At 40.5% G+C, this 20,565-nt stretch overlaps 1 protein-coding gene across 1 annotated transcript; it reads left to right on the forward strand.

The window, feature by feature from the left end:
* The first annotated feature begins 760 nt into the window (after positions 1-760).
* On the forward strand, positions 761-19,203 carry NOXRED1 (NADP dependent oxidoreductase domain containing 1). Its single transcript, XM_024737857.1, has 7 exons — positions 761-1,742; positions 3,551-3,722; positions 5,439-5,635; positions 9,943-10,123; positions 10,680-10,831; positions 11,463-11,685; positions 19,026-19,203. Exons 1-7 carry the CDS (start codon positions 1,697-1,699, stop codon positions 19,201-19,203), a joined length of 1,149 nt encoding a protein of 382 aa, XP_024593625.1. The 5' UTR covers positions 761-1,696.
* The last annotated feature ends 1,362 nt before the right edge of the window (positions 19,204-20,565 follow it).

Here is a 20,565-nt window from a genome sequence, read left to right on the forward strand (position 1 = left end):
CAGTGGAGCATCTGCCCCGTCTCTTGGGACCACTACAAATCTGCCTCGGTGACAGCACTCAGCAGCCTGTCAGCACTTCAGGTTGTGGAGTAACAGTGCTTACGGCAGAGCAGGGCCGCGTGGTTAACAGAGGGAGCACTGCCCCCTGGCTGAAGACCGGGCCTCTCGTCCCAGCTCTACCACTGACAAGCTGTGTGGTGCTGGGCGAGTCCCCTTCTCTCTGGACTCATTATCTTAATCTGTGAGGGGAGGGCACGGTTCTCTCAGAGCTTGTAGGATTCTGTGCTTTCGTGGCTGTGTGGAGTGGGTGAAGTGGTAGGGGGAAGAGAAGACGCCCGTACAGAGGCACACAGCAGGCTTTAAGGCAATGTGGTTCTCATCTGGAGGCAATTTTGCCCCCCAAGAGACGTGTCAATATCTGGACACGCGCTTTTTTTTTAAAGAATTTATTATCTATTTATCTATTTATCTATCTATTTATTTATTTATTGGCTGTGTTGGGTCTGTTGCTGTGCACGGGCTTTCTCTAGTTGCGGCGAGCAGGGGTTACTCTTTGTTGCAGAGCATGGGCTCTAGGTGCACGGGCTTCAGTAGTTGTGGCTCGTGGGCTCTAGAGCGCAGGCTCAGTAGTCATGGTGCACGGGCTTAGGTGCTCCGCAGCATGTGGGATCTTCCCGGACCAGGACTCGAACCCGTGTCCCCTGCATTGGCAGGCGGATTCTTAACCACTGAGCCACCAGGGAAGGCCTGGAGACACTTTTTGTGCAACAGCTGGATGGAGCTCCTGGCATCTAGTGGATAGAGGCCAGGGATGCTATTAAGGATCCTACAATGCACAGGCAGCTCCCTGCACCAAAGAATTATCCGGCCCCAAATGTCAGTAGTGCCAGTGTGGAGAAAGCCTGCTCTAAGGGGATCAGATTCCATCTTTTGCTCCTGTACTTTGTAACGGCCTTTGCAATTCCAGGTAACCTCATATTTGGTTCCTTTCCGAATCAACCCTCTTGCTATTGAAGAAACAGGAGTTTAATTCGCTGAATTGTGCTGAAGTTATTGACTGATCTTCAAATAAACAGTGGTGACCTAACTAGTGTATGAGGGTTCATTTAGAGAAGCAGAGCCACTAGGATTATATAGTCTGCCAGTCTGTCCACCTGTCTAATCTACATGTGGGATTCATTACAGGGCTTTGACCTTGCTCAAGTGTGGCAGCCGGTACAGTCTCTGGAAGGTTATCTTCATGTCTGGTGGTAGAGCTAGAAATCCATAGGGCAGGCAGTGGGGAAGGGAAGATGGATAAAAAGTGAGGGGAGGGGGAGCAAGGATGAGCTGGAGCCCATGAGGATGGACTGGAACCCCTGCCAGTTCTCACCGCCCCCAACCTGAGGAAGTGGATGACCTGCAGGGGAAGCTCACTGGTGGCCTTTGTCACACAGCTGAACACACCCCTGGCCCAGGAGTTGAGAAGCTACAGGAGGATCCCAGGGAAGGTATAGCAGTTGCGGGCCCAACTGCTGCCCCACAGCAACAGCGCCGCCCGCAGACAGTGAAAGTGCCTGCCCAGCCTTGCAAGTACAAACGGCTGCTGCACTTCCACCTCCAGATCCGCAGGAAACCTCTCCTGTGGTGGCACACCCTAACTGGAAACAGACAGGGAAGGGAATGCTGGAAAATGTAGTTCAGCCTAGCCAACTCGATGTGTTACAACGCCACAAGCAGCAGATCCCCATTTTTGAGAATGCGTAAGTAAAGGATGGGTCTAGAATCCACGCTTATACAAGTTAACGTGTGCTGTGTTGTCATGCTGAGTTGGAAGGTTTTGAGCGTCTCTTTCCTTCGGATCAGGAAACATCACTTGCAACATTCAGATGGCCTACCCACTGTTACGGTCTAAGGAAGGGTTTCTTAGGCTTGAAAACTTGTCTGCTCTTCACTTCAAGTGCTGGAGACTTTGCTTTTAAAGCGATTGACCTAACAGCCCTCCTACAAAAGGGATTAGAGAAGCCAGATACTAAAGGTCACGTTTTGTATGATTCCATTTATGTGAAATAGCCAGAAAAGGTAATTCCACAGAGATAAAAACAGATATGTGGTTGCCAGGGGCTGAGTGGGAGGGTGGGGAGGAAATGGGGAGTAACTGCTTATTGGGTATAGCATTTCCTTTGGTGGGAGTTGAAAATGTTTTGGAACTAGAGGTAGTGGGTGAGCAACACTGAATATACTGAACTGTTCACTTTTTAATGGCTGTTTTGTGAATTTCACCTCTAAAAATTTTTTTTAATTTAAAAAGGTTAGAGAGGAGCAGTTTTGAATTCTGATCTCAATTTTGCCATTGCTATAAAATAGATTAGAGTTTTGAATATTATTTTTCCCAGCTTTATTGAGGTATAATTGACAAATAAATATTGTCTATATTTAAGTGATAACAATATAATGATTTGATATACACTGTGAAATTAGTACCACAGTCAAGTTAATTAACATGTCCATCACCTCACAGTTACCTTTTTTGTGTGGGTGGTGAGAACACTTAAGATCTACTCTTAGCAAATTTCAAGTAGACAATACAGTATTCTTACCTATAGTCACCATGATGTACATTAGATCCTCAGAATTTATTTTATCTATTTTGTTTATTGTTTTATTTATTATTATTTATTGATTGATTTCTTGAACACAAAAAGAAGGGGTTTGAAAAATAACTCTGAGTAGTGCTAAGATCTGTATGATATTGCAGTCTGCCAAAAAAAAAAAAAACTAGAAGTCTAGAAACTTCTGTTGGGAAAAGGGGGATCCCATACTGCCCTGGTGTAGTAGTACTCCAAGAAGTAGTGAAGGAATTCTTGCCCTCATGTTGCAGGTCTGGAAACCTCTAAGTGGGGCTGGCCCCTTTAAGGCTCCAAGACTGAAGTAATCTGGTAGCTAAGGAGTCATAATGACAACCTTCTTGGGTAATTCTCCCTGAAAATGTAGTTCTTACCCTCCAGTACCAGAACCACTGAGGAGCAGAGCCATCTTCTCCTCTGTTTGGTTGGTTAGAGATGTATGTGGATGGGCTTATACCTCTCTGGCTTCATTTTCTAAAATCTAGATGTCCCCGCCCTAGATAAAGGACCGTGATATTTAGTTTGGGTTCTTTTCTACCCTGTGGGGAACACAGAGTTTATTGAAAGGGGAGAATTTCTGTGAAATGTGGTCTAAGTGTTCAGTCCTATGTCTAAAACCTAGGAGAGAATGGAAGGGAGAAGTGTGCCTGTGAAACCCATTGTTAATGTAAATGCATCTGCTGAAAACTGTGCCTGGAGCCTATATGGATTTTGTCCAGGTTTTCCATGAATTCAGTATTCCTGACTCACGGGTAGTCAGTGCTTAGGAATTCTCCAGGACTCACACTCAGAGAAGTGGTTGAGAGCTGCCAGTTCATAACCGGGAGGAGAGGTGCTGAAGCCACCATCAGGAGACCCTGAGACTTGGGCACACACACCCTCCTGCGTAGACTCCTTCTTCTTCCCGGACAGGGAGCCGAGTTGATTGGTGTCTGTTGTTGCAGGAGATGCTGGTTTGGAGATGGACATGCTAGAGGACCTTGAGACACTGCAGTTTGAGTATGGGATTCAAGAGGAAGACCGCAGCTGGCTGTATTTGCTGGGCCGTTCTCATGGGCTGATGACCAAGGCCTGTGCCCATGCAGCCTTCTTCTGCAAGCTACTCCATAATTTGAGGTAACCTGGGTCTCCAAGGTCAGGCAGATGGAGAAGAATTTCACTGCAGAGAATCCAGATGACTTAAACTTTTTATATTGGAGAGTAACTTTGGCAGGGGGAGGGTCCTCCTACCTTTTCCAACCCACACTGGAGTACTGCTGGTCTGAAAGCACCAGGGAAATGCACACCAGGGTCCCTTGGCTGTGTTTATGCAATAAAGCATGGATTAGTGGTGATTTCCTTTCAGTGAGTAGACATTAAATAATCCACTCATTCATTCGTTCATCCATCCTATCATTCACTCCCTCATCAGGATGACCAGCTTGTCTGCCACAGCTACTAATCACTAGCCATTCCATGGCTACTGGCTGAAAATGGGTAATTTTTTTCTTTGGGGGCCGAGCTAACAGTGGAATGCTTCCTCACAAGAAAGCTTCCTGGAAATCTGGGGGTCCTTATGGCCGGATGACTTGCCTGAAACCAGGAATACTGATTTTCAAAGAAGCTCTCAGTCCAGTCCTGGCTTCTGACGCTTAAATAGGAGGTGTGTGAGAGCCAAGTACCTAGGACTAGGCTCCTGGATTCTGTAACTCTAGGTCACTCCTGGAGCATTTGTCCCCACCCCCCAACCCCTCAGTCTGCTTCTCAGTTTACTTTTCTCTGAAATTAGATTAATTCCTAGATGGTGGGACCAGATCTGAATTAAACATGTTATAGATACAGCACATACCCGAGGAGGCAGACTACTCAAGAAGTTTGCTGACTGGCTGACTGGTAAGGATGCGTAGTAAACCTATTGGCTGCCTCCAAGGTGAGTGATGAGAAACCAATATGGGAAACTTCCAGGAGGCATCTTCTATTTGGAAGGATCAGGCAGAGAGAGAAAATGCTCTCCTTTTAACCAAAAGAGAAGCCTTAAATAGAATGGGGCTTGTGATGCTTACATGGAAACTCCAGAGCTTTAAGACTCCAATTTTCACAGAAATACAGAACGAATATAAGATTGCCATATAACAACATAAAAAATGCCTTAGTATTCAGAGGTCAGACTTTGTTCATCTTGGGTCAAGTGAACCTCCAGAAAGAGTGGCCTCAGATCCTTGATCCTCAGTTTCTTAGGTCTGTTTTCCCTTATAAACCATTTACGTTTATAAATCATTACGTTTGGAAAAAAGCTAAGTTACATGGTTTCCTGGGTTTGTGCAGAACTGAAATAGCAAACTAGAAAGAGGAGGTGTATAGTAGGAGAGGGGTGCACTCATCCTGATGGAGATGGAAATTGACAGCCGTCTGCACGGGAAGCAATGAAGGAACTGGCTCCCCATGTTCCAGGATAAGGTGTAATTGTAATTAGGTTGTTTACAGTGATGGTCCTGAGTCAAAGAAATGGTTAAGTAGTCAGACCTTGTGTTTAAGAAGGCAGGGAAATGCACGATACATATAACCCAAAAAATGTTCACTTAAGAATGTTTTAAACAGGTTCTGATCCTTTGAAAGGGGTATGCTTTACTTCCTGGAAAATTCACTCAGGAGGAACATTTCATTCCATCAGTGAAGCTGGATCAGTGGGACATAACTGGAATTCTTCTCTCTGAAGTACTTAAGGTGTCACAGCAGGCTGCATGTGAGGAAGTTAAACCAGAGAACATCAGAGGTTGACAGTCAAGAAGGACTGAGGGTCTGCGTTTACTTGGATGCGTGTCTGTGTTCATTCTCCAGGGAATCATTCTCCAGAAAATCATTACAGAAGAAGCAAACTTCTAGATGTCGCTTGGCTGGATTGCGTGAAGACACTCCTGATGACGACGCGTTAAAGGTGGGCATCATTGGAGGCGGCCACCTTGGGAAGCAGCTGGCTCATACACTGCTTCAGCTTGTCCCCATCCCAGCTGACAGCCTGAGGATCTCCACTCGGAGGCCAGAGGCCCTGGGTGAGGAGCCCTGCGCAGTAGAAGGGGGGCTTGGGTGTGCTCTTTAGGTGGTGACGAGGCCATTTTGAAAGGGTCCCTCAAAAGAGGAATCCTCGCATACAGCATGCCAAGTCCTCAGCTTGCTGGCCCTCAGAAAAGCCAGAAAGATGGTTTTTTAACTTGTTCCTTAAAGCAACTTTCTTCTCCACCTAAATATTTATATCCATATCTCCTCCCTGTGCCCTTGGTGGCGAGATATCTTTCTGGGTCTTTGATATAGAGAAGCTTTCCAAACAATTCAAATTTTCTAACTGGACCAGTTAGAGTCTGAGTGGTGTTTACCAGTTCCAAATATTTGGTCTTATTTTTTTAGAATAACATTTACTGAAAAATTTTTTTAAAGTTTTATAATGATTCCATTTATTAACTTATGGTGATAGAAATCAGAACAGTGGTTGCTTCTGGGGAGACTGAGAAGAGGCCCAAGGGAACTTTCTGGGGAGTTGGAAATATTCTGTATCTTGAGAGAGGTGTGAGTTACATAGGTGTATGCATTTGTCAAAGTTGATCAAACTATTTACTTCAGATCTGTGTGTCGCATTGTATGTAAATTATACTTCAAAATATTTTTAATGTAAAGTAATATATGAATGTTATAGAAAATTTAGAAAACTACTCTATAGGGAAGTAAATAATAACTACCTATAATTCTCCTAGCAGGGTTATCATTTCTTTCCCATTTTTTCCTCTCGTTATATCAGTAATTAACACTCTACGAAGCTTTTTGTATCCTGCTTTTTTCACTTCATGTATCATGAGCCTATTCCCATATTATTTGACAGTCTTCAGACTCATGAGTTTAAGGTTGTATAGTATTCCCAAGTATGACTGTATGATAATTTATGTAACTGTGTCTCATTTAGTAGGACTTCCTTGTACATAATTTAAAAAACAAAATTACTAGGTCAAAGTACAGGTACAGCTTTATTAAGATATACTTTGTATATAATAAACTGCACATTAAAAAAAAAATTTCTTGGCCAGGCTACAAGGCATGTGGGATCTTAGTTCCCCAACCAGGGATCAAACCCATGCCCCTTGCATTGAAGTGCGGAGTCTTAACCACTGGACCACTGGGGAAGTTCTAAACTGCACATTTTAAAAATGGTAAAGAATCCGCCTTCCAAAGCAGGGGACGCGGGTTCAATCCCTGGTCAGGGAACTAAGATCCCACATGCTGCGGGGCAACTAAGCCCGTGTGCCACAACTGCTGAGCTCACGTGCCTCAATGAGAGAGCCTGCAAGCCGCAAAGTACAGAGCCCACATGCTCTGGAGTCCGCGTGCCTCAACTAGAGAGAGAAAATCCACGGCCACAACGAGAGAGAAACCCGAGCACCGCAATGAAGAGCCCACGAACGGCAATGAAAAAAAGATCCTACATGCCTCAACCAAGATCCTACATGCTGCAACTAAGACCCAACGCAGCCAAAAAAAAAAAAGAAAATAAATATTTTAAAAAAACAAGTGTACAGGGACTTCGGTGGTGGTCCAGTGGGTAAGACTTAGCTCCCAATGCAGGGGTGCCGGGTTCAATCCCTGGTCTGGGAACTAGATCCCACATGCATGCCACAATCAAGAAGTCCCCATGCTGCAACTAAGAAGCCTGCATGCCACAACTGAAAGATCCTGCGTGCCGCAACTAAGGACCCAGCGCAGCCTAAGTAAATAAATATTTTTAAAATAAATTAAAAAAATAAAAGTGTACAGTTTGATGTTTTGTGACACATGTATGCTCCTGTGAAACCATCAACGTAATCAAGGTAATGAATCTCTCTACCTCACTGCAGAACCCACTCAGGAAACCACTGAACTGATTTCTTTTTTTTTTAATTGTTTATTTATTTTATTTTTAGCTGTGTTGTGTCTTCGTTGCCGCACGTGGGCTTTCCCTAGTTGCAGAGAGCGGGGACTACTCTTCATTGTGGTGCGCGGGCTTCTCATTGCATTGGCTTCTCTTGTGGCGGAGCACAGGCTCTAGGCGCGCAGGCTTCAGTAGTTACGGCTTGCAGGCTCTAGAGTACAGGCTCAGTAGTTGTGGCTCATGGGCTTAGTTGCTCCGCGGCATGTGGGATCTTCCCAGACCAGGACTCAAACCCGTGTCCCCTGCACTGGCAGGTGGACTCCCAACCACTGCGCCACCAGGGAAATCCCCACTGATCTGATTTCTGTCACTACTGATTAGTTTGCATTTTGTAGAATTTTGTATAAATGGAGTCATACAGTTTGTACTTCTTCTTTGGTCTGAATTCTTTTTATAATTAATTTTTTTATTGAAGTATAGTTGATTTACAATGTTGTGCTGGTTTCAGATGTACAGCAAAGTGATTCAGTTATATATATTCAGTTATATGTATATATATAATATATTATACAGAATATATTCTATATACATATATTCCTTTTTAGATTCTTTTCCCATATAGGTTATTACAAAATATTGAGTATAGTTCCCTGTGCTATACAGTAGGTCCTTATTGTTTATTTTATATATAGTAGTGTGTATCTATTACTCCCAAACTCCTAATTTATCCCTCCCCGCAATGGTCTGAATTCTTTCACTCTGCATAATTATTTTGAGATACATCCATGTTGTTGCATGTATTGATATTCTTTTTATTTCTGAGTAGTGTTTTATTGCATGGATACTCCATAGTTCATCTATTCCTCTGTTGATGGACATTCAGGTTGTTTCCAGTTTGGGAATATAGCTATTATGAACATTTGTGTACAAATATTGGTGTGGAGAAATGCTTTAATTTTTCTTGAGTAAACACTTGGGAATGGGGTGGCTTGGGTCATATGGTAGGTATATTTAATTTTTAAAGAAACTTCTGATATATTTTTTCAAACTGACCTACAAGGGATGTTGTTCAGGTATAAACTTTCATCAACAGTGTGTAAGAATACCCATTTTACTACACGCTTGTCAATTCTGGGAATCTTATTTTTAAAATCACCATTGTAATATGCCTTTACAATTTTTCTTATTTTAATGTCTTTCACTGATCACTAGAAGAATTAAAATATTTTATAGGCTTATTGCTATTTCATTATTTTTGAGTTCTTTTTTGTTCAATTTTTCTGTTGGATGCCTGTATGATTTTTCTTATTGATTTGTAAATGTTCCTTCTTTATTAAGGAAACTAGAAAAATCTTAACCTCTCAAGGCAGATTTCTTAAATCTCATCAATAGGACCAGTATATATGACATTTCAATAAAATGCATATATTCTTCTGGGAAGCAATATGTTTATTAATAATAAAACTACAGTTATAGAATATCACTGTATGTTGTATTAAGGAAGCAAGAATTCAAAATGCTCAGCATCAGCTTCTGTGCACTTTTGAGAACCACATATGGAAGAAAAGTGGATATGCATGTTTTCTAAAGTTCTTCTTTGTCCTGTGTATCTTCCTACCTGGAAGTACCTGAGTACCCAGATAACCTCAGCATCAACTTTATCACATACTTGTGGTGGTTAAGAGAAGAACTGACCTCTGCAATGTCTAACATCCTGTTCTCTGATAACACTTAAAACATACTACCGTATGTGAGTTCACATTTTTACTTTTGAGGATCCAGATCACAATAAGTACAATTAAATGATTAACTACCAAGAAGTGTTTTTAGCCACTACATGAGTTATCACATTTCTTTCTACATTTATAAATATCTTATTGACATTAAATTGTGTATACTTTACTGAAACTATAAGCATATTTTTGCAAATTCCTCCCAACCTCTGCCCTATACTCTTCCACTCTCTCAGTCTTTCCCATCATTTCAAGCCAGTTAAGCTGTTTAACTTCAGCCCAGTCACAGAATTCTTGAAGCCTCAGTTTCCGCATCTATAATATAGGAATAATACTAGCCTCTGTCTCATAAGGTCCTTATGAGATTCCCTTAGATAACGTATGTACTTTGTACATTATCTGGTACACGATGAATTCTGCAAATTGGAGAAGGCTTCATTCAGACTTTTTTTCTTCCTAAAAAAAGAAACTCTGAAAAATTCTAGCATTTGGTCTAAAACATAAGGTAAGGATGAATTATCTTACGATCTCGAGCACTGCTGCAGTGGCACCTGCTGCCATAGTCATGGGGTCAGGGCTTCGCTGCGTGGCTCTTAGAAGGCATGAGGGAATCTCTTCTGATTAATGTGGTGACAAGACTTGAGATAAAATAATTGTCATCCTCTCCCCACAGATGATGGAGTTCAAAGTTCTTTGTACTGTGATCTTTCTGACTTCCTTTATTCCCTCCCAGATGAATTCAAGAAACTGGGAATCCAGTGCTTTTACCATAACTCTTCTCTGGTGGAGTGGGCCAACGTGATATTCCTCTGCTGCCTGCCATCTCAGCTGTCTAATATCTGTGTAGAAATTCAAACCAGCCTTGGAAAAGCCTGCACTGTGTACAGCTTTGTGGCTGCTGTCCCACTACCCAGGTATCTTGTTAGGGTGAGCACAGGATTGGCAGAACTGCCCTGTCTGCTCATCTCCACCCTGGCCCCTACCTCTTGGAGTTGGTCATTCCCAGTCATAAGGTGGAAGCAGCTTCATCGGCAGAAGGACCAGCCAGCCTTTGAAACTGTGTCTTCCCCGCTTTTCCAGCACTTGTGGGTGGGACCTTTTCTTTGATGTGCAAATGTTTAGAACTGCAGTAGAGCATTACTTCCAGCTACTTGAAGCTGAGGAGCGTTCCCCTTGTACGCCACTCAACAGCATGAAAATTGATCCGGAGCATGTGTCAGAGACTATTTTTGTACCTCGAGTGTCTAGCTCAGTGCCTGGCTTGTGGTGACATTGAATAAGTGTTGAGTGGATGGGTGAACAATCCATCTAAGAGGTAGTGCCCCAGTGCCAACCCACACCTGCGTTTGCCTGTGAGCAGTGCTGTGCAGGGCACTACATTGTTGGGGCTGGATGTAAACTCAGTGGGTCACGTGGTGCTTTATTCCAGTCCGGGCCCTGCACTTCCTGCGTTGGTGGCTTTACTTTCAGGTTGAAACTCCTACTGAACCACACCAATGTCTTGCGGCCTCAGTATCAGTGTGTTGAAGATCTTGCCAGCATCTGGGGGGCCAATAAGGAAATCACAGCTGCTCTCCAAGACCCTGTGATTCTTCAGGCTACCTGTCCCTACAGTCCTGCTGGTAATGGCTCACGATATTTTTGGTACTTTTAAAAATTACCTTCCTCTTGGCCTACTGCTATCTTATTAAAGCCCTGAGTGTGTGTGTGTGTGTACATGCGTGTATGCATGTGTGCTGAGGGTGTATGTGTGTGTATAAGTACAAGCTAGATACATTCTCAGCTATTTAGGTTTTACATGGGAACAGCTTTGGTGGCAAAAAGTAGCCTTTTTAGGGAAAGCTAAGAAGTGTGATTAATTGGACCCTTTAAGGATGAATTGGAAACAACCAGAGGAGAGAGCCTATTTAAACCAGAGGATGCAGTGTCTGGGACTAAATGGCTTTTCCTTACTGTAACCTTGCAGTTTGCCTTATTGGCAAGGACCATTCTAGAGATTTCTAGAGATGCATTTGTCATCAGCAATGCCTACATTAACATATCTGTCTTCCTCTGGTAGGGTCAACATGCAATGTGTTATAAAGGGCACACACAGGGTTCTTGGCCTGGAAAGGAAGAGCGCTTATCTTGAGGTTCATATAACCAAACTGTCTTGGACAGAAGGTGACTGTTCACCGTCTGGGGTTTGTCCTAGGTTCCCTGCAAACCTTTTTGGTGGTGCTAACTGGCATTTCCTTTCTCATTGATGTTTAGGGGGAATAATCCTCAATATCAAGTGGTTGGAGGGAGTGTTCTATGCAGCCATAAATGTCTGCACAGAAAAGGACATGCCCCACTCACAAGTGCTGCACCTTCTGAATGAACTGTTCCTCTCCAAGCGCTTTGAAGCCTGTGAGAAAGATAGAGTGTCTTTCCAAAAATTTCAAGCACAAGATTTTGTCAGCAAAGCCTATGCCAAGAACCTGTCTCGGAAAAGGTAAAGTATTAGATGAGTGGCCATTCTAACTTCTCCCACACTGTTTTCTTAGAAGATGCTTTTTATCTTTTTCCTTTCATGTTATCTTTAGAAATGTATAAAATGAACACATTCTTATCAAAAAAATTCAACTAGTGGAAACGTGAGAGCCCTCCTTTGCCCCCCAAATCCCTTTTCATAGACTACCTCTGATGGTTTTTGTATTTTTGTCTTTCTACCTATGCATTTACAAACATATATTTATATTGTCATTATAATATATATGCATATCTGTATCTATATATACATTTTAGAAACATGGGGATTATACTTACTACATCATAGGTACCATTCTATGTTAGTACAGTCATATCTATTTCATTTATGAGCACTGTGCAGACATCCATTGGATACATTTCTTTAGCTACATTTATTCATCCTATTTCCTCTTGATGGCAATGTAGTTCCTCTGCCCCACATTTTGCACAGAGGGCTGCTTTGAACATTTCATCCTTAAACTTTGCACACTTGTACCAGTAAAATTTCTGGGTCAGAGGTTATATATAGTTTATGTTTGATAGGTATTCCTAAATTGCTTATCAAAAAAGTGATACTTATATTTCTACCAATAGTGTATGAGAGTGCCATTTCACTACAGCTTGATAACTATTAGATCATTCTTTTTAATCTTTAATAATCTAATAGAGACAAATGGTTGCCCTTGTTACCAGTGACTTCCATGTCACTAAATTCACTGGACACTTTTAAATCCTTTTCTTCCTTGGCTATTGAACATGCCTTCCTTCTTGAAACAATCTTTTCTCTTAGCTTTCATGATACCCTCACATTCTCTTCATTTTCCTCCTGCCCCTCCGATTCCTCCTTTGCCAGCTCCTCTTATGCCCTATCCTTAAATCTGGGAGTTTTCAGGGCTCTGTCCTAGGCCTTCCTTTCTTTTCATTCTACACTTTTTTCCTGGGTGATCTTTTCCACTTCGGGGACTTAGGTTGCCATTACATGCTCCTTTGCGGAGTTGTTCAGGCCAGAACCTGGAAGTAATCCTTGATCTTACCCCCCTCTTATCTTTTGTGTTCTAATTAATCACCAATGACCTGTGGTACACTTTCAGTTTGAGAATTTTCCTTCCCCCTTATCCTGGGATTCTCTTTGCCTCTCTCTTATGCTGGATCTCTATTTCCTGGACCCCTCTTCCTCTGGATTCATTTCCTTCTTCATTATGGTGGAATCTGTCATTCTCCAGTAACTTCCTTAGAAAAGCCTGCGTAGGAAGTAATTTTTAGGGACTGTGTCTGAAAATGTTTTTATTCTAACCTAATATTTTATTGAGAACATAGCCAGGTAGAGAATCTAGGTTAGAGCAGAAGCAAGAACTACAGTCCTTCAGCCTGTGGAAAGAAAACCACATTCACAGAAAGATAGACAAAATGAAAAGGCAGAGGACTTTGTACCAGATGAAGGAACAAGATAAAACCCCAGAAAAACAACTAAATGAAGTGGAGATAGGCAACCTTCCAGAAAAAGTATTCAGAATAATGATAGTGAAGATGATCCAGGACCGCGGAAAAAGAATGGAGTCAAAGATCGAGAAGATGCAAGAAATGTTTAACAAAGACCTAGAATAATTAAAGAACAACAAACAGAGATGAACAATACAATAACTGAAATGAAAACTACACTAGAAGGAATCAATAGCAGAATAACTGAGGTAGAAGAACGGATAAGTGACCTGGAAGACAGAATGGTGGAATTCACTGCCGCAGGACAGAATAAAGAAAAAAGAGTGAAAAGAAATGAAGACAGCCTAATAGACCTCTGGGACAACATTAAACGCAACAACATTTGCATCATAGGGGTCCCAGAAGGAGAAGAGAGAGAGAAGGGACCCGAGAAAATCTTTGAAGAGATTATAGTCGAAAACTTCCCTAACATGGGAAAGGAAATAGCCACCCAAGTCCAGAAAGTGCAGAGAGTCCCAGGCAGGATAAACCCATGGAGAAACATGCTGAGACACATAGTAATCAAATTGACAAAAATTAAACACAAAGAAAAAAATTTGAAAGCAACAAGGGAAAAATGACAAATAACATACAAGGGAACTCCTCCCATAAGGTTAACAGCTGATTTCTCAGTAGGAACTCTACAAGTCAGAAGGGAGTGGCACGATATATTTAAAGTGATGAAAGGGAAGAACCTACAACCAAAATTACTGTACCCAGCAAGGATCTCATTTAGATTCGAAGGAGAAATCAAAAGCTTTACTGACAAGCAAAAGCTAAGAGAATTCAGCACCACCAAACCAGCTCTACAACAAATGCTAAAGGAACTTCTCTAAGTGGGAAACACAAAGGAAGAAAAGGAACTACAAAAACAAACCCATAACAATTAAGAAAATGGTAATAGGAACATACATATCGATAATTACCTTAAACATGAATGGATTAAATGCTCCAACCAAAAGACACAGGCTCACTGAATGGATACAAAAACAAGATCAGTAAATTTAAGAAAACTGAAATCACATCAAGCATCTTTTCCCACCACAATGCTATGAGATTAGAAATCCATTACAGGGAAAAAAAAGTAAAAAACACGAACACATGGAGGCTAAACAATACATTACTAAATAACCAAGAGATCACTGAAGGAATCAAAGAGGAAATCAGAAAATACCTAGAGACACATTACAATGAAAACACGACGATCCAAAACCTATGGGATGCAGCAAAAGCAGTTCTAAGAGGGAAACTTATAGCAATACAAGCCTACGTCAAGAAACAAGAAAAATCTCAAACAATCTAACCTTACACCTAAAGGAACTAGAGAAAGAAGAAAAAACCCAAAGTTAGTAGAAGGAAAGAAATCATAAAGATCAGAGCAGAAATAAGTGAAATAAAAACAAAGAAAACAATAGCAAGTATCAATAAAACAAAAAGCTGGTCTTTGAGAAGATAAAATTGATAAACCTTTAGCCAGACTCATCAAAAAAAGAGGGAGAGGACTCATAACAGTAAAATTAGAAATGAAAAAGAAGAAGTTACGACGGACACCACAGAAATACAAAGCAACAAGGATGTCCACTCTTGCCACTATTATTCAACATAGTTTTGGAAGTCCTAGCCATGGCAATCAGAAGCAAAAGAAATAAAAGGAATATAAATTGGAAAAGAAGTAAAACTGTCACTGTTTGCAGATGACATGATACTATACATAGGGAATCCTAAAGATGCCACCAGAAAACTACTAGAGCTAATCAATGAATTTGGTAAAGTTGCAGGATACAAAATAAATGCACAGAAATCTCTTGCATTCCTATACACAAACAACGAAAGATCAGAAAGAGTAATTAAGGAAACAATCCCATTCACCATTGCAACAAAAAGAATTAAAAAAAAAAGAATCTAGGGTAGAAACAATTTTCCCTCAGAATTTTTTTATTTTTTATTTTATTTTTAGCTGTGTTGGGTCTTCATTGCTGCACATGGGCTTTCTCTAGTTGCAGCGAGCTGGAGCTACTCTTTGTTGCAGTGTGCGGGCTTCTCATTGCAGTGGCTTATCTTGTTGTGGAGCACAGGCTCTAGGCACGGGCTTCAGTAGTTGTGGCACACAGGCTCAGGAATTGTGACTCATGGACTCTAGAGCGCAGGCTCAGTAGTTGCGGTGCACGGGCTTAGTTGCTCTGCGGCATGTGGGATCTTCCCGGACCAGGGCTCGAACCCGTGTCCCCTGCATTGGCAGGCGGACTCTTAACCACTGCACCACCAGGGAAGCCCATCCCTCAGAATTTTGAAGGCATTTCTCCATCATCTTTCAGCTTTTAAATTGCTGTTGAGAGGTACAGTGCCCTTCTAATTCTTCAATTCATGCTTGGTCTGAAATCTGTTCCTTTTCTCTCTGGAAGCTTATAGTATCTTTTGACTTCAGCATCCTGAAATTTTATTATGCGTCATGATGTGGGTCTATTTTAATGCACTGTGTTGGGCAGTTGGTGGGCCTCTCCCTTTTTCCCCTTAACTTAAAAAAATAAAGATTGTAAAAATATGTACACAGAAAAGTACCTATTCCATAAATTCATAAATATACAGTTTAATGAATTATTGTAAAGCAAATATCCATGTAATTGCCACCCATAAAAGAAACAGAACATTCAAAGGTCCTTCTCAATCTGCATGTCAAGTTCTCTAATTTTCTCCTATTATGTCTTTGATAATTTCCTCCCCTTCCCTCTGTTTTCTCTGTTCTCTCTTCTGAATATTTTATTAGCCAAATATTGGACCTCCTGGGCTGATCTTCTGATTTTCTTTAGCTCTCCTATTTTCATTATCTTTGCATGTTTGTTCTGCTTTCTTAGAGATTTCCTCAACTATCCTGTTTCTACTATTATATTTAGAACATATTTTCATTTTGCTATATTTTGACTTGCAAAGATTTTTTTAGTCTCCAAATATTCCTTTTTTATGTAGCATCCTGTTGTCATTTCCCTATGCAATACCATCTTTTATCCCTTTGAGAATGTAAATGATAGAGTTTTTTCTTCTCTGAGGAGTCTTTCCTTCAGGATTTTTTTGACCATTTATTTTGGTCTCTATCATTCATTTTAGAGCTTTCTTCAAGTATATGGAGAACCTTGATTGTCTGCTCATATTTTTTAAAAATAAATTTATTTATTTATTTTGGTTGTGTTGGGCCTTCTTTGCTGCACATGGGCTTTCTCTAGTTGTGGCGAGTGGGGGCTACTCTCTGTTGCAGTGCAGGGCTTCTCATTGCGATGGCTTCTCTTGTTGTGGAGCACAGGCTTAAGCGCGTGGGTTTAGTAGTTGTGGCTCACGGGCTTTAGAGCACAGGCTCAGTAGTTGTGGTGCATGGGCTTAGTTGCTCTGTGGCATGTGGGATCTCCCCAGATAAGGACTTGAACCCATGTCCCCTGCACTGGCAGGCAGATTCTTAACCACTGTGCCACCAGGGAAGTCCTGTCTGCTCATATTTAAGATCCTGGTTACTAAAAAGATGCTTGGAAACTCTGTGTTTGCTACTGTGGTCTTTACTACAGAGTGGTTTGATCAGCTTTTTCCTTGGGAAACCCTGAATATTGGTATCTTCAAGTCTTTGGGACCCAACTTGGGGAAAGAAAGCTGCACGTGTGTAGGGAGAGGGGTGGTCTTATCATTCAGAATATATTTTTTCACTTTATTTCTCCCCTTTTCAGCATATCCTCGCCACTCAAACTGCCTGATAACCATGCCATCATCTGGGAGTTTGTTTAGAAATGCAGATTATGGGTCCCCACCCCAGATGTATGGAATCAGAATCTGCCTTTTTACAAGCTCCCAAGTGATATGTCCATTAAAGTTGGAAAAGTGCTGCTATATGGTCTTTTACATCAGATGACCTGTTAGAATGGGAGGCGTGGCATATTAATATTTCTACTATGATTGTAGTTTCTCAAATTCTCTTTATATTTATAATCTTTGTTTTATAAAGTTTGAAGCCATATCATCTGATGAACAGAAGTTTGTACTTTTTACATCTTCTTGGTAGATTATACTTTTTAATTCTATCCCCCCTTTAAAAAAACTTTTTAGATAATCTTGATTCACATGCAGTTATTAAGAAACAATACAAAGAAATCCCATGTACCCATTTATCCAGTTTCCCCCAATGGAACAAACCATAGTACAATGGCTATACACAGATATTGTAAAACTATAGTACAATACCACGACCAGGATATTGACACTGACAGTCAAGATACAGAACAATTCTATAACTAGGGATCCTTCATCTTGATCCTTCCTCCCCAACTTGGCAACCATTGAGCTGTTCTCCATTTCTATGATTTTGTCACTTCAAGAATATTATATAAAAGGAATCATATATTATGCAACCTTTGGGGATTGGCCTTTTTCATTTAGCATAATTCTCTGGAGATTCATCCAAGTTGCTGTGTGTATCAATAATTTATTCCTTTTTTATTGCTGAGTAGTTTTCATGGCAGTTATGTTTTCATGGCATGTATGTACCATAGTTTGTTTAATCATTCACCTGTTGAAGGACATCTAGGATGTTTCCAGTGTTTGGCTATTGTGAATAAGGATGCTTTCAACATTCATGTACAGGTTTTTGTGTAAACATAAGTTTTAATTTCTCTGGGACAAATGCTCAGGGGTGCAATGACTGGTTGCATGTTTATTTTTTTAAGACACTGCCAAACTGTATTTCAAAGTTGTTATATCCTTTTACATCATTAGCAATGTATGATTCAGTTTCTCTGCATCCTCGCCAGCATTTGATGTTGCCACTAATTTTTGTTTTACCATTACATCTATAGATCAATTTGTGGAGAGTTGACATCTTTATAATGTTAAATTTTCCCATCCATGTACACAGTATATCTCTCCATTTATATCTTCCTTATTTCATCAGCATTTCGTAGTTTTCAATATACGAGTCCTGTACATGTTTTGTTAGATTTACATCTAAGTATTCTATTTTTTGTGTGTGAAAGGAACTGCATTTTTAGGGTTTTTTTGCCCAAGAGTTCATTGCTAATATATATAAATAAAATTTATGTTTATTTTATATCCTATGACCTTGCTGAATTCGTTTATTAGTTCTAGGAGATTTTTTCTTTTTTTTAGATTCCTTTGGATTTTCTACATGGACAATGATGTCATCTATATATAGCAAGTTTCAGTTCTCCCTTTCCAATCTGTGTGCCTTTTATTTCCTTTTCTTGCATTATTGCACTGGCTACAACTTCTAGTGGTATGTTGAATAAGTGTGGTGAGAGCAGATATCCTTGCTTTACTCCTGATTTTTTTAATATTATAAAACCCTATGTCTTAATGCTTTTTAAGTTGAATTCCACTACGGACTAATACTTAACATTGCCCCATTTTTATTTGCATGTTAACTCCTACTTCTTTCCCTATACAGTTGAAGAGGGTATCTTTTTTTTTTTGAAGAGGATATTGTAAAAGAAATGAGGTCTCTTCCATTCCTAATGTCCATGATCCTCTTACGTATTTTCTTTCTAAATTCAAGGAAAATATACTGAAACGGATGTTGATTTTATTGTCATAATCATTCTCTAATTATGAATTCCTCCCTAAATGCACTTAGAGAATTGTAAGTGTGAAAACTCATAAGTACAATTAAATCCACGTGTTGAATAGACCCAGATGAATTTTTAATTTAACTAAGAATTTTAATTAGTTTGATATAGAAAATGAAGAACCTTATTTCCAAGTGAAGGAGAACTTTCTTTAAAGGAAATGTTTAACAGCAAAATCAGATGTATTAAACAGACATAAAAAAGTAACACTATTTTTTCCTTACCCCAGGCCTTTCCCCTGGTTTGATCTGACTGCTGTGCAACTCAAGGAAACTCCCTTTAGCCAGTATCTCTCACACAGCACTACTTTTCAGGACAACCTTACCCACCTATACTGTGATTCATTTGGTATCACCCTAACCAAAGAACAAGAGCCAGAGGTTTCCACAGGTTTTTCATCCCAATAAGAGAAGAGACCTCAGGAATCAGGATGTTTTTCTCCCTCTACAGTGGTAATGCCCTGATTATCATAATTGACAGTGGAAGTCATGTGACTGTATGGTGTTTGCCATATGTTAGGCAGTAAGGAATTAGAAAATTGTACGGATGGCTCTTTAAAATCTAGAATAAAACAAAAGGTTCTTTACATCAGTATATTTGGGTGTGTCCGGCTTTTGGAAGCAACTGAATGAAACCACATAACCTGACACACTTAAGTAAGCTGCTTCCCCAGCAGCTAATTATCAATTCAGTTAATTCAAATTATCTCTTGTCTAAAAGCTAAATTCAAGAAGTTATATTGTCATTATTAAATGGTTACATACTTCTTCTGTAGCATTCTTTTCCTACAGTATGTAGCTACAGTATGTAGTTACATTCTTTCCCTTTAGCAGTATGTAGCTGACAAATGATATACCTTGATTGTCCCACACTTTGAGTAGAAAAATAAAATGTGTGGTAAACAATCTTAATTGAATTATGACTCATTTTAGGCTTATTTCAGCTAAACATGACTGTTCTGGTACTATCTTATTTAAAGCTGTTCCCCTTTAAACTATTTTAAACCATAAAACCATTTTAGAAAATAGCTGGCATTACAACTACTGGAGACTGCGTGCCCTGGAGCCTGCGTGCCCTGGGCCCACATGCCGCAACTACTGAAGCCCGCGTGCCCTAGAGCCCGCGTGCCATAACTACTGAGCCCTTGTGCTGCAACTACTGAAGCCTGCATGCCTAGAGCCCATGCTCTGCAAGAAGAGAAGCCACCGGAATGAGAAGCCCACGCACCGCAAGGAAGAGTAGCCCTCGCTTGCTGCAACTAGAGAAAGCCCGTGCGCAGCAACGAAGACCCAACACAGCCCCCCCCACCAAAAAAAAGCCAGCATTTATATTAAATGGCTAAAAATAATTCTTCAAAATATAGATTTTATACCTACAGTTCAAATTTATTTCCTTTACATTTTGCAATTACTATGTCAATTATAATAGAGTAGAAAACAAAGCAGTAACCATAAAGTTGAGAAAGCATGGTGCTGACTATGCTCTGTCACTGAACAGAACTATTGTTTGCCAAATGCTAAAGTGCTTTGGAACAAAACCATTCACTCTACATGTAAACCACCATGGTCTTAGGTAAATCATTTACATTTTTCTTTTTTGCATGCTTGTGAGCGAAGCAGACTCAATGGTATGGTGTTAAATGGTATAAGATAAAATTTTGCTAGTCCACTTGGGAAAAAATTAGGTTCATCATCAAACATTAACACGTGACATGAATGCTAATTTGAGGCACTGTTCTTTCTCTCAGTAGGAAAAGAAATGAATTCCTT

Source organism: Neophocaena asiaeorientalis, unplaced genomic scaffold (assembly GCF_003031525.2).
Source record: "Neophocaena asiaeorientalis asiaeorientalis breed wild unplaced genomic scaffold, Neophocaena_asiaeorientalis_V1.1 scaffold49, whole genome shotgun sequence".
Lineage (NCBI taxonomy): Eukaryota > Metazoa > Chordata > Mammalia > Artiodactyla > Phocoenidae > Neophocaena > Neophocaena asiaeorientalis.